General features: G+C 31.9%; 1 protein-coding gene across 1 annotated transcript in view; it reads right to left on the reverse strand.

The window, feature by feature from the left end:
* The window catches only part of LOC111698481 (uncharacterized), a 23,098-nt gene extending 20,690 nt beyond the window's left edge, over window positions 1-2,408 (reverse strand). The window contains exons 1-2 of the mRNA XM_023468831.1: window positions 1,936-2,408; window positions 960-1,174 (exon numbers count right to left, since the gene is read on the reverse strand). Of these exons, the coding sequence (XP_023324599.1) occupies window positions 960-1,174; window positions 1,936-2,389 (669 nt within the window). The 5' untranslated portion in view covers window positions 2,390-2,408. The remainder of the gene's footprint in view (window positions 1-959; window positions 1,175-1,935) is intronic.
* Between the last annotated feature and the right edge of the window lie 12,213 nt (window positions 2,409-14,621).

Genomic DNA, 14,621 nt, shown 5'->3' on the forward strand with positions numbered 1-14,621 from the left:
TTTGACATAATAAAAGTGTTAATTCTGTTTCTTCTTGTATTTTGAAAAGTACTATATTTGACATAATAAAAGTGTTAATTCTGTTTCTTCTTGTATTTTGAAAAGTACTATATTTGACATAATAAAAGTGTTAATTCTGTTTCTTCTTTTATTTTAAAAAGACCTGTATTTGACATAATTAAAGTGTTAATTCTGTTTCTTCTTGTATTTTAAAAAGTCCTGTATTTGACATATATAAAGTGTTAATTCTTGTTCTTCTTGTATTTTGAAAAGTCCTATATTTAATGTAATTAAGGTGTTTCTTCTGGTCCACCCTATTTTCTGAAAAGTCCTATATTTGACGGAATTAGCGTGCTTATTCTGTTTCTCCCTGTATTTAATCTATTCTATATTTACTTTTTAAGGTGTTTATTCTGTTTCTCCTTGTATTCCGAAAAATCCTATATTTGACGGTATTAAGATGTTTATTCTGTTTCTCCCTGTATTTTGAAAAGTTCTATATTTGACGGAATTAAGATGTTTATTCTGTTTCTCCCTGTATTCTGAAAAGTCCTATATTTGACGGAATTAAGGTGTTTATTCTGTTCTCCCTGTATTCTGAAAAGTCCTATATTTGACGGAATTAAGGTAGAAAATCCAGTTTTGAGCCTAAACTTATCTTTTATCTGATGTAGGGCTTGGAACCGTGTATAATCACACATAATGGACTTTAATCAGATCAAAAAGTAAATTTTAAAATTAGTTTTGGAGCAAGGGAAAAGAGAGGGGGGGGGGGGGGGGGTTGACAGGAGCGAGGGGGAGTATATAGAGTTTGATTAGATGGGGGAAGTGGGAGTGTTTAAGAATGGGCAGAACAGGATTTTTAAAAACGGTAAGTACGGTGTAGTACACCATTTATAGATAATGGTACATGAGTTGTTCGATGAACAATGTACATACACTTTGTACTGTATACATACCTTGTTTTTTATAATTATAACTGGTCGATATTTGGATCTTTCTGACTCGAGAACTGAACCCTGAACTCCAGATCTCTTTCGGATTCGATCAAAACGTCCTTGGAGTCGTCCGTCCTCAGGCCTTCGTCTTTCGTCTGTAACTCGAAGACAGATCGTCCCAAAAATCTGTTTTTCCGGTCCCTGGTTCACACAGATTTGTACTTTTTCACCCCAATCTTAAAAAAAAAGATTTTTTTAAATCTTCCAATTACAGTGACAGAAGTATTTTGAACAGTTTACCGGAAGTATTTTGAAATCAAGAAGATTTTGACCGAAATTACGTAGATATTATTAGAAATAAAAAATTTTGTGACCTAAACCAAACAATCGGTTCACAATTTCTAACAAAATGATCGGAATTTAGAAAAGTTTCCGTTTTTCAATATTCGATGAATAAGACACTCGTTTGTTTTCCAATTTGTTTTCTCGCTAAGTACCGTAAAGCGTGTAAACATTGAAAGAAAAAATATTTATTTGACAGAAGAAAAACAACTTTGTCATTTCTCTTTTATTAACAATCCAAAAAATGAATGAAACCCGAATTTTTGTCTTTAATCAAGAAAAATATTTTTCGAATATTTCTCAGTAGTAGAACAAAACTCACAAAATAACTTAGTGAATGAAAAATGGAACAATAAACAATAATAAACAATGGTCGAGTAACAATTGCTGAAACTATTTACCAATAAAATACACAACAAACAATAAACATGTACTTTCTTCTACAGTTAGTAATTTTTAATTTTTAATTTCTAAGTTCTATGACTTTGTGTTGCAAAGATATAAGAATTTTAAAAATGAGTTTGTGGCAAAGGCTCAATTTTTTTTAAATATGTTAAACTGGACTGTTTATTAACGGAGCAAATTAACTGTTCTGTCAATATACGGTGGAATTGTGAAGTTCGAATTTAAGGACAAGGACGTGTAAACCACTCACCTTCTCCTTGTGAAGATAGAGCTGTGTTCCGGTTTAGATTTGATTTGACGAGTTCAGTTGAAGATCCGGAGTAATTCCCACAGATCCTGTCATTGGAATTAGAAACGGGGATCAGGGAATTGTCTTGACAACTATTTTTACAATTCACTCTTCTTTCTTCTTTGTAACCGTGAGGCGTTGGTTCGATTCTTCTCAGATCCGCTCCGCCCCTCTCCTTCCTCTCCTCCCTCTTCTCCCCATCCTTGCATACATTCTTTTCAACCCAACTCAACCTTTCACGATCCAACCCATAATCAGAAGGTTCGGTGAGATATTCTCCAATATTGGTTTCACCTCCTCTCAACCTTGCTCCGTCCAATGTTTGAGACGGAGTAAATCTGCTCTGAGTGGGTCCGGAGATTCCAGGTTTTCGAACCCGACCCGTCTCTCTTCTCTCCCAATCTTGCTCATCCATCTTTTAATAGTTTATTCGCTCATCTGAAATTCATGTTATTTAGTCAACATCTAATACAACTATATATCTCTGTAATCATGAAATATTTGTATCTATCTTTATATTTTCATTTATCAACCTTGTATCAACTGTCATTCCTGGCTCAAAGATTCATTTTATTGACATAAAGAGAGTAGAGACTGTTAAAGTAATTTCAAAGCTAAAGTTCGCAAGCAATCCAAACCTATACAACATACCAGAGAGAATCGTCAATGACAAGTTCTAAAATTGTAAAATCATATTAAAAAAGTGGACATTCCCTTTAGGATGTTTTATTCGCTCTCTTCTCCATGATTCACATGATTTTGAACGCTAGTTTGTATAATTTTCAATGTTGCAGAGTTTCCTGGAAAATTTCGGAGTTTATAACCCGGTGCATAATAAACAAGTAATAAAATCAAACAATTTGTATATTTTCCCTCCTAGGGATGCAAAGATAGCGCGCTATAAATCTCAACTCAAAGCACAACAAAAGAATTTTATTTCAATTCAAAAAAACTGAAAGCATATAAATCCGTAGGATTCGTTTTGTTACCCCTTTAAATCAATCCAAAGACAACAAACATATTTGCAAAGAATTTTTAAAATCTTGGATTGGGAAGGGATGGAAGGGGGGGGTAGTTCAAGTTGATCATACAGAGGAACCCATTAATCTATGAAAAAGTGGAAAAAGAAGATGACCTTCAAAGTTTTAAATAAAGAGTTCAATAAATTTGAAAGACAAAAATTATGCACATAACCATTTTACCTAATAAACAACTAGTAAAATTATTTTTAACAACTTCAAATACTGAAAAAAAAACAGTGAAAATCCATCAATAAAAACGGGAAAATCTGCATCATTTCTTAGTTTTAGTTTTTTGAGGTAATAAAACAACTTGCATGGAAAGCAACATTTAAAATATGAATTTATCCTGAGAAAAGGTCTGGGTCTTGATACATATATTTACTAAAAAAAATCATTTGCCAAATTACTTCGTAAATACTAAAGCTAAAAACAAGAGTTTTACTGTTCTAAAATGTACATGTATAGGGCTACAACAAAAGTATGATTATGAAAAATTAAATGCCAAGGCAGTTTTGTCGAACCAACCTTAAAAAAATATCAAAATTTGTATAGCTGTCTGGATCTCTGTGAGATACACAGAATAATGTAAATTTACAATTGTTCTTGGATTTGTTAATTCTGTGTAAATAGAAAATGATTAATAATTGTGCTCTGATGACTATTTCAATTGTATTGTTTTGTATTGTTTACAGTTGAAGAAAATTGTTTTAATGCAGTGTGTATCTACTTTAATCACTTTAATTCCCTATATCCGGACAAAGCACCTTCCTGTCCCCTACCCCCCTACCCGCCCCCCCCCCACTTCTTCCTCCAATTTTGTGTGGGATATATGCAACCTTGGATAGGTTTTGAAACCTTGAACTTTTTCTAGTATTTAGTAAATTATCAGTATATTAGTATTTTTGTATTCATAGTTTTATTTCCCACAATTATAGATTTACCGTTGATCAGTCGAAAACTAACAGCTGACTGACAGCGGGTTAAACACACGACAGTTTAAAAAATCGCTAAAATCAAGGCGTGGTTTAAAAAGTTTACTTACATAAAAAACTGCAAGAAAAGAAAAAGAAACTGTTATTGGTACCATCATAATAACAAATATTTGTTCAAAGTTAAGAACATTTTGTGGCATCTTATGATCTTACAAATTGTTCTATATTCCTAATTTCTGGTAATAATATGTAATATCGAACCAAACTGGATTTACTTCGAAATTTTTTTTACTTAAAAATTCAATTAGAATTTACAATGTTGAACCAAGTGGGGGAGGGGCACAATTTGAAAAAATATTGCGACCTTTTTTAACTATGTTCAGGTAAACTAATTTTTAATTTTTTCAATGAGGGGGGGGGGTGGGCATGTAGCCTCCTCTTAGCTCTCTCTGACTTATATCTTCAAAATCAAATCAACCATTTATGTGTGGATCCTGAATGATTTGCTGTTGCAAAGTAACTTAACAAGTAGTTACAGAGTACACCTAGTACCTACACCATAACCTCAGATTTACAGCTTCTGTAACTGTTGAGTCTAGTGCACAATACAACGCATATGACCAGTAATTACATAATTGAGAAAGTTGTCGTCTTCAATTTAAGTAAAAAGGTCAAATAATTTATTTCGTTTCTTAATCTTTTAGTTTGGGACTGGGTGAGTACAATGCAATGCAATGTAGAATGTATATTGCCTGGCCTGAGGAAGGGAAATGCAAGCTGATGTAATATTAAAAGAGCCCCCCCCCTCAGCCTCTCAGGGGGGGGGGCACGCGTAGGGGGGGCGCCCCACCCCCTCGTACGCCACTGCAATGTTCAGACACTTTTTTAGCAATTTAGCTAATGCAAGATATCAAGAGGTTCCAAAAGGTAATTATCGTTAAAAACCGGAGCTTCGATAGCAACTAAAAAATTGTAGTTTTACGAAAAAGGAAAATTCTTTGACGTGGAACCGATGTATAGTATTAAAAATTCAAATCAACATCGGTATTTTATATGTGAACAAGAATAATTCCTTAAAACTTTAAAATTTTTTAAAGATGAATTGATGAATGAATGAATTTTTAAATTGATGAAAGGATGAATATATAAATTGATGAATAGGTGAATAAATAAATTGATGAATTGATGAAATGATGAATTTCATGAGATGAAATGAACTGAATTCCAAATGTCTTGCAAAGATAGCGCGCTANTATTATATGATTCTTTTTATCTCAAATTCTAAAAATTTGCAAATTTTGAAAAATAAATTATGAATTATTCAAAAATCATATCTTAATATTTGTTCTGTGTTCTCAGCTAAACCTTGAAACGAAATTGGAAGCTGTCGAATAAGATATTCGTTTCTTATTTTTAATTCCTGTTCATATGTATTTCCAATTTCCAGTATTTTCAGGTTCAAAATTTGTGTTTGATTATTTGATGAAGTGGTTTAAAATATTTACAGAGAGTTAACGGAAAAACTGAAACAAAAATCTCTAACATACAGCTTTAACTGTCTTTAAAATTTTGAAAATAATATGTGAATTAAAAAATTAACTATTGGAACAATTGACAATGAAAATTTATAAGATTCAAATTAGCAATTAAAAATTAGAAATGAAAATGGATGAATATGGAGGAATATGGAGGAATTTAGATGAATATGGATGAATTTGGATAAATATGGATGAATATGGATGAATACGGATGAATATGGATGATTATGGATGAATATGGATGAATATGGATGAATATGGATGAATATGGATGAATATGGGTGAATATGGATGAATATGGATAAATTTGGATGAAAATGAATGAATATGGATGAATATGGATAATTATAAATGAATATGAATGAATGTGAATGAATATGGACAAATTTGGATGAAAATGGATGAATATGGATGAATATGGATGAATATAAATGAATATGAGTGAATGTGAATGAATATGGATAAATTTGGATGAAAATGGATGAATATTAATGAATATAAATGAATATGGATGAATATGAATGAATATAAATGAATATGGATGAATATGAATGAATATAAATGAATATGGATGAATATGAATGAATATAAATGAATATGGATGAATATGGACTAGGGTAAATTGCAATAAAAAGTCTCTGAATATATTTAGTTTCTTGAATATTTTGAATATTCAGAAATATTGTATATTTTGAGTTTAAAAGGCTACACTCCCAACTTTGATAATGGACTTTAAATTTCCGTTTTTAATTATTTCTTTATCTATTCTATATTTTGTTATCAGAAGTTCCTCTTAGCACAGACTGGACAAGAAAGAGTGATTTTTGTTTTTGTTCAAGAACTTTTATTCAACAGAACCTTCGAGCTCAATCTATTGGGACGTTGAGAAAATAACCTAAGTTTTTGTTCGTAATGTCGAACTTTCGAAAGAATCTCGAAATAACGATCATTTTGTTCGAACTTGAAATTTGATAAGAAAAAATGATCATTGTATTTAACAACATGTTTTTAATTTTTAACAAAATGTTTGTAATTTTGAACAAAATGCTCTTCATTCGAACAACATGTTTTAATTATAAACAAATTGTCTTTTATTTTGAACAAAAAGGTCCTTATCCTGAGCAAAATGTTAGTAATATTTAAATGTACTTGGCTTTTAGGGAGCTTCGCGCCCATCTTCTATTTAAATTGTGAACATGTTCTTTTTGTTTACATTTTAAAACAAAAAAGAAAAAAAATTTGCGGATTTAAAAAAAAAAAATCGCAGATTTTCAAGAATTTAAATTTTTTTTACAAAATTAAAAATCTTTAAACACATTTTTTTTAATTTTTATCATTCATAAACCTTCCCTGTGGTCACGTGATGTCCCACAAAAAATTTGGGCCCGATCGGTTCAGCCGTTTTGACGTTTATTGGATACAAACAAACAGACAGACAAGCCAAATTTATATATAGATTTGGTAACTTCGTTATTAACAACAAAATGAACGATTTTTCTAGCACTGCGTTCTGCAAAAAAGATAAGTTGAAACCGAATCAAATGATAATTGTTTAAAAATATGTAATTTGTCCACTATATTTATACTCTGTAGCAAACTGTACAAATGTTTTTTAAGAAGTAGAAAATGATTGAAAAAAATTGTAATTAAAGTTAAAGAATTCCAAACGAACCTGAGTGCCTGTTCAGAGCTTATTCGTACTGAATGTGAACAAACGTTAATTGTTTATTAACAATCGTTCTGATTTGTTAACAAACTCTTCTGAGTTGTTAACAAAAATTTTTTATTTTTAACAAGACCTGCTAATTTGTTAACAAACCCTGCTAATTAGTTAACAAAACCTGCTAATTTGTTAACAAGCTCTGCTAATTTGTTAACAAAACCTGCTAATTTGTTAACAAAACCTGCTAATTTGTTAACAAAACCTGCTAATTTGTTAACAAAACCTGCTAATTTGTCAACAAACCCTGTTAATTTGTTAACCAAACGTTTTCTGTTTTAGCAAAAAATTATGATTTGTTAGCAACACATGCTGATTTTTTAACAAAACCTACTTCTGAAACTGATTAACTTAACCTATCTTACTAACAAAGAAAAACCTCAGTATCCCAGTATCCCCGTATCCCAGTATCTCAGTATTCCAGTATCCCAGTATCCCAGTATCCCAGTATCCCAGTATCCCAGTATCCCAGTATCCCAGTATCACAATAAAATATTCACTTTGTGCAAAACTTTAAAACACAGTATTTGTATCTTTATTTTAGATTGTTAAACTCAAATTTTAAGAGCTCTGTGATGGTTCTAAAAATTCTTGACCGTGTGACGGACAAAAGTGAACTGACGCCCGCCATTGGGCCGCCAAACCACGGTTAGATAGATAGATATACATACGCAGTTTTATATATATATCTCTTTATATTATAAAACAATCAGGACAAGACATAATTCTACGCAGCACCGGAGAATGCGCGAATGCACAATTGCATTTCCTGTAGACTCCGACCTTAGTTATAGTTCTACGCGGAATAAAGTCTGTAAAATTATCCGAGTAAAAAAGGTATTTTTAAAAATCAAAAAGATGAAATGTTTCATTTTTTAGAGATTTAAGAAACAAAAACCTCTTTTGTAAATAAATTTATATTACTAGCCTTAGAGGGCGCTTCGCGCCCATCTTCTAAATTAATTGTGAACAGGTTCTCTTTGTGTACATCGTAAAACAAAACAAAAATAATTTGCGGATTTTCACAAAAAATTTCGTGGATTTTCTAAATTTTAAAAAATTTAATGGAGATCGAATTTTGATGGAGACAAATATTTAAAATTTCAATCATTCATAAACCTTCCCTGGTGTCCTTAGATGTTCCACAAAAAATTTGGGCCCGATCGGTTCCGCCGTTTTGACGTTTATTGGATACAAACAGACAGACAGACAGACAAACAGACAGACAAGCCAAATTTATATATAGATGAAGAAGCACCTTCATTTCCCCACCAATCCAACACATCTTCATTATTGCACACTATTCAATATTGAATTATAACCATTTCTTAAAAGACTCTCTCAGCATTTTTATGAAGAAAACCAAATTTGGAAAGAATATCTGTTAAAATAAAACAAAATTCAGAATATTTCAAAAGAATATTTAATATATTAATACTCAATAGTCAATAACAATTTCTCGAAACGTATCTATCCAGGTCAGTTCTTTATCAAACTCGACCAGTACTGAATCACAGGCTCTAAATGCCACACAGGGACACAAGCCTAACTATCAATAAGCTATATATGTATATCGATCCCAAGTGATGGTGACGATTCGCTCTAAATGCCTCACAGTGACACAAGCTTAGTTATCGAACAAGTTATATATCGATCCCAATGATGGGGACGATCCGACCTGTTTATCAAAACCTGGTTTCAGAATTACTCTCTCGCAGTAAACAGATTAGAATTGGCTCATTAACAGCGTAATTACAAGTTAAACGCTCTTTTATATTTAACGTAGTTAAAAAATCACAATATGGGTATGACAGAGTTAAGTGACAGTCACAGAAGGCTAAGTAAAAAAGGTACAGAAGTGACACAATGTCAAGTAAAGAAAAGTAAAAAGTGGCAGAAGGTTCAGTAAAGAAAAATATAGAACTGACACAAGGTTAAGTAAAGAAAAGAACTGAAGTGACAGAAGGTTAAGTAAAGAAAAGTAAAGAAGTGACAGAAGGTTAAGTAAAGAAAAGAACAGAAGTGACAGAAGGATAAGTAAAGAATAGAACAGAAGTGACAGAAGGTTAAGTAAAGAAAAGAACAGAAGTGACAGAAGGATAAGTAAAGAATAGAACAGAAGTGACTGAAGGTAAAGTAAAGAAAAGTAAAAAAGTGACAGAAGGTTAAGTAAAGAAAAGAACAGAAGTGACAGAAGGTTAAGTTAAGAAAAGAACTGAAGTGACAGAAGGTTAAGTAAAGAAAAGAACTGAAGTGACAGAAGGTTAAGTAAAGAAAAGAACTAAATTGAAATAAGGTCAAGTAAAGAAAAGTACAGAAGTGACAGAAGGTTCAGTAAAGAAAAGTAAAGAAGTGACACAAGGTTAAGTAAAGAAAAGAACATAAGTGACAGAAGGATAAGTAAAGAATAGAACAGAAGTGACGGAAGGTAAAGTAAAGAAAAGTAAAAAAGTGACAGAAGGTTCAGTAAAGAAAAATACAGAAGTGACACAAGGTTAATTAAAGAATAGAACAGAAGTGACAGAAGGTTAAGTAAAGAAAAGTACAGAAGTGACAGAAGGTTAAGTAATGAAAAGAACAGAAGTGACAGAAGGTTAAGTAAAGAAAAGAACAGAAGTGACAGAAGGTTAAGTAAAGAAAAGTAAAAAAGTGACAGAAGGTTCAGTAAAGAAAAATACAGAATTGACACAAGGTAAAGTAAAGAAAAGAACAAAAGTGACAGAAGGTTAAGTAAAGAATAGATCAGAAGTGACAGAAGGTTAAGTAAAGAAAAGTACAAAAGTGACAGAAGGTTCAGTAAAGAATAGAACAGAAGTGAAAGAAGGTTCAGTAAAGAATAGAACAGAAGTGAAAGAAGGTTCAGTAAAGAATAGAACGGAAGTGACAGAAGGCTATGTAAAGAAAAGTACAAAAGTGACAGTAGGTTAAGTAAAGAAAAGAACAGAAGTGACAGAAGGTTCAGTAAAGAGTAGAACAGAAGTGACAGAAGGTTCAGTAAAGAATAGAACAGAAGTGACAGAAGGTTCAGTAAAGAATAGAACAAAAGTGACGTAAGGTTAAGTGACTGAGGATAAGACTAGACTGGGTCTTGTAACTAGACCGACGTCATTAAAGATATTTATCTAATCCAAAAATTCTTGTTTTTAGACTTGTTAAGTTTTTGTGCTAATCCCCCCCTCCCTGGTATCCCGATCCCCAGTCTGGTATCCCTCCCCTCCCCCTCCCTAGTATCCCGACCCTGCGTTCCACCACAAGCCTAAATATTCTTCAACTTAACCGTGTTTTTACTGTGATTAGACTGCTCATTAAATTGTGAGAAAAAGCCTGAAAATATTAAACAAGAGATAATATCTTCATTTTATAAAGACACGCATCGTATAATTCTTTTATTTCCTTTAGATCACGGATCTGAAAATTAAAGGACACCAAAGTTAAAGGACTGTACTCCTGTAATGTTATGAATTGTACTGAACCGACTGTACTCTACTTTGTGGTACTGCACTGCACTGTATTGGTCTGTACTGATCTATGCTGTACCGGACTTTTCTCTACTGAACTGTACTGTACTCTATTTTATGGTACTGCACTGTGCTGGACTGTACTGAACTATGTTGTACCGTACTTTACTCTACTGAACTGTACCTTACTGTTATGCATTGTACAATAAACTGCAAGAAATTTCGCCGAATTTTTGCTTTTTATTTATTATATTTATATTAAAATCTAGAAGCAGTATTTTTATGAAGCTGGTTAAATGAGAGTATTAAGGTTCGGTTTAGAATTTCATCCGTTTAATAAGCTTAGATTATTAATTTCTCCTCCACAATTACAGCCAGCTGTACCCTGTGCACTGTACACACAGTGTACACCTAATTTTCCTGAATATAATACATAATTAAAATGGTTTTCTTCCTTTTTATCCCGATATGAAAATTTTTGTTCTGAAGAATTTAAGAAATGAATTAGAACGGCCCCAAAACAAAATAAATATAGCCTTGAAAAACTAAAATGAATTCACTCCTAAATTAGAGCTTTTAGTAAACTATTGAACAAGCATAATAAGGATGGCAAAAATCTGCCACAAATTACAAAGACGCTGAAAACTGCTTTATTTCTTTTTTACACACATCGACACCTATTTTAATTTTATTCAATCTAAGCATAAAATCTACTATTCTACTAGAAGCTGTAAGCTCATCTTCGAAAAATATTAACAATCCATGCACCCAATTTTTTTAAACACCTAACTAAACTATTATAACTTTCCTATTTCAGAATTGGAATGAAATGTTCCAACAACTTTTTTTGGATGATTTTAAATATTTTCTCCTCAAATATTAAATTTGTATAATTTTGTTATAAAACAAAACTACTGATGCTCTTACTTACTTCATTATTGGTTTGACTGGATGTAAGAGTTGAGTATATTTAAATGAGGCTTGGTTCTGGTTGTATATACATGAAGTTAAACAGGAAGACTTGGCGTCGTATTGTCATATTTTATATTTCTATTCACCTCTGTCTCTTCACTTTTCTTATAATTATTTTTAAATCGTTTACTAACGGAAATAGCCGTTCTGGAAGAAAAAATTTAACGGTTAAAAAAAAGTCGGCTTCCTTTCTTTTTTTTGCTTAACATTGCATGAAACTTGCAGATATAAAAAATGATGCATATGATGTTTTTAAACACCGTCTTCTGATTTTCCCCTCCCTGATTTGTTGAATTAAAGAATTTTATGCATTTTTTTTTTGATCGTGTTTTGATGGTTTTAAAAGTTGAAAAGTTTTCTTCAAAATTGTCAAGCTATTTATACAAAACAGATCGTTAACAGCTTGTTAACGGTTGGCATTTTTACGATTTCTAAAATATCTGCCATTAACGCCGTTAATAATATTTAGATCTTTAACAAACAGTAGACTTAAAAAATGAGAATACCGTTAACGAAGCGAACATTCCATTCAAGCCAGCAAAAAATGTAATGGTTATAACTACACTTACCATGAAGTTTGCTACAGTTATAACCTGACCAGCCCTTTACTTACCATGCAGTTGACTACAGCTAGAACCTGCCCAGCCCTACAGTTACCATGCAGTTGACTACAGCTAGAACCTGCCCAGCCCTACACTTACCATGCAGTTTACTACAGCTAGAACCTGGCCAGCCCCCAGCCCTACACTTGCCATACAGTTTACTACAGCTAGAACCAGTCCAGCCCTACACTTACCATGAAGTTTACTACAGCTAGAACCTAGAACCTGCCCAGCTTTACACTTATCATGCAATTAACTTATTTCATTTTTAGATTAGCCTTCGTTACCTCTGAAGAAAAGTTCCTTTTTTATTCTGAAATTCCATATTTTGTGTTTGCTTTTGTTCTTTATTTATTTTACTTCTCGCTGTAATTGACGTTTTTAATTTGATTTTTAGCTAAAGGATGAAAGGATTAAAGGATTAAAGGATGAAAGGATGAAAGGATGAAAGGATGAAATTTTGAATGAAAGATGAAAGAATGAAAGGATGAAAGTTTGAATGAAAGAATGAATGGATGAATGAATGAATGAATCAATCAACAATTAATCAAATTTAAGAAAAATCTTGTCGTGAGATGAATACAGTAAGAGAACAAATCTACTGCGCTTTGAAATCCTCCATTCGATTAAATGGTTTGTTTGTTTTGTTTTTAAGGGGTGGAGTGGGAATATTCATAATGCTGATATAAATGATCTAAAATTAGTTTCTTAGTAAATATCTATAAACAACCGCTAAGAAAGATTCTGAAAAACAGCCTCATACTATCTGTAAAACAGGTTGTTAAAAACAATTTTAAAACATCTTTATAAAAAATCTTCAAAACACAAAACAGCTTCTTACTAGAGCTATCTGAAAAACACAGTTACTCAAGAACATTTTAAAACAATTAAAAAACAGCTGTTTTAGAACAGTCTGCAAAAATATTTCATAGATGAATATGAATTACAGGTTCTTAGAAGCATTTCTCAAAAGATCTTCTAAGTAATAATCTGAAAATCAGCTGTTTTGCATCACAATTGCGAAAAATTTGCTTAAGACAAATTTTTGTAACAGCGGAGAAGCAGTTTCCTGTTAATTCTTAGAAGGAAAATCTGCAAAATAAACTGCACGGCGTAACTTAATTGGAACCAAATGTCATGAACCGTTAATATTTCAAACTTATATTATTTGATCTAACTGAAATCATAGGTTGAAATGTAAAAGGTCTACAACATTGGAATCCCGAGATATAGGGATTAGAGAATCAGAGTTGGTGGCAAAGACTCAATTCCTTTACATTGCATGGTTTCCAAACATGATAGACACTTTTGAGACATAGATAAAATAAGAAAACAACAAATCGAGAAAATTGGTCGAAATCAGACCTTTTCTTCTTCAAAATTGACTGTCCCGGGAATTTGATCAAATTTAATGCATTTCTGCACGGGGAAAAAACATAATACCAATCCTATACAACAAATGCATTGTATAAGAAATAAACCTAAAATTATGCTTTTTGTATTTATTCAATGTATACAATACATCCAATGTATGTGAATATCTTGCTTTATTTATTATTCGTGATACTGGGACAAGATTTTTGATTAATGAAATATGCTTTGAAAAAAATAATTCAGGTATCAAAAATCCTAACATGTACAGGTAACATACACTTACCATGCAGTTTACTACAGCTAGAACCTGTCCAGCCCTACACTTACCATGCAGGTAACTTATTTCATTTTTAGATTCGCCTTCTTTACCTCTGAAGAAAAGTTCCTTTTTTATTCTGAAATTCCATATTTTGTGTTTGCGTTCTTGAATTATTCTACTTTTCGCTGTAATTGACGTTTTTAATCTGATGTTTAGCTAAAGGATGAAAGGATGAAAGGATGAAAGGATTAGAAGATGAAAGAATGAATTTGAATGAAAGATCTAAAAGGATGAAAAGATTAGAGGTTGAAAGGATGAATTTGAATGAAAGATAAAAGGATGAAAGGATTAGAGGATGAAAGAATGAATTTGAATGAAAGATGAAAGGATGGAAAGAACTAGAGGATGAAAGGATGAAATTTTGAATGAAAGATGGTAGGATGAAAGGATTAGAGGATGAAAGGATGAATTTGAATGAAAGATGAAAGGATGAAAGGATTAGAGGATTAAAGAATGAATTTGAATGAAAGATGAAAGGATGACAGGGTTAGAGGATGAAAGAATGAATTTGAATGAAAGATGAAAGGATGGCAGGATTAGAGGATGAAAGAATGAATTTGAATAAAAGATGAAAGGATGAAAGGATTAGAGGATGAAAGAATGAATTTGAATGAAAGATGAAAGGATGACAGGATTAGAGGATGAAAGAATGAATTTGAATGAAAGATGAAAGGATGACAGGATTAGAGGATGAAAGAATGAATTTGAAT

Source organism: Eurytemora carolleeae, unplaced genomic scaffold, assembly GCF_000591075.1.
Source record: "Eurytemora carolleeae unplaced genomic scaffold, Eaff_2.0 scaffold167, whole genome shotgun sequence".
NCBI lineage: Eukaryota > Metazoa > Arthropoda > Copepoda > Calanoida > Temoridae > Eurytemora > Eurytemora carolleeae.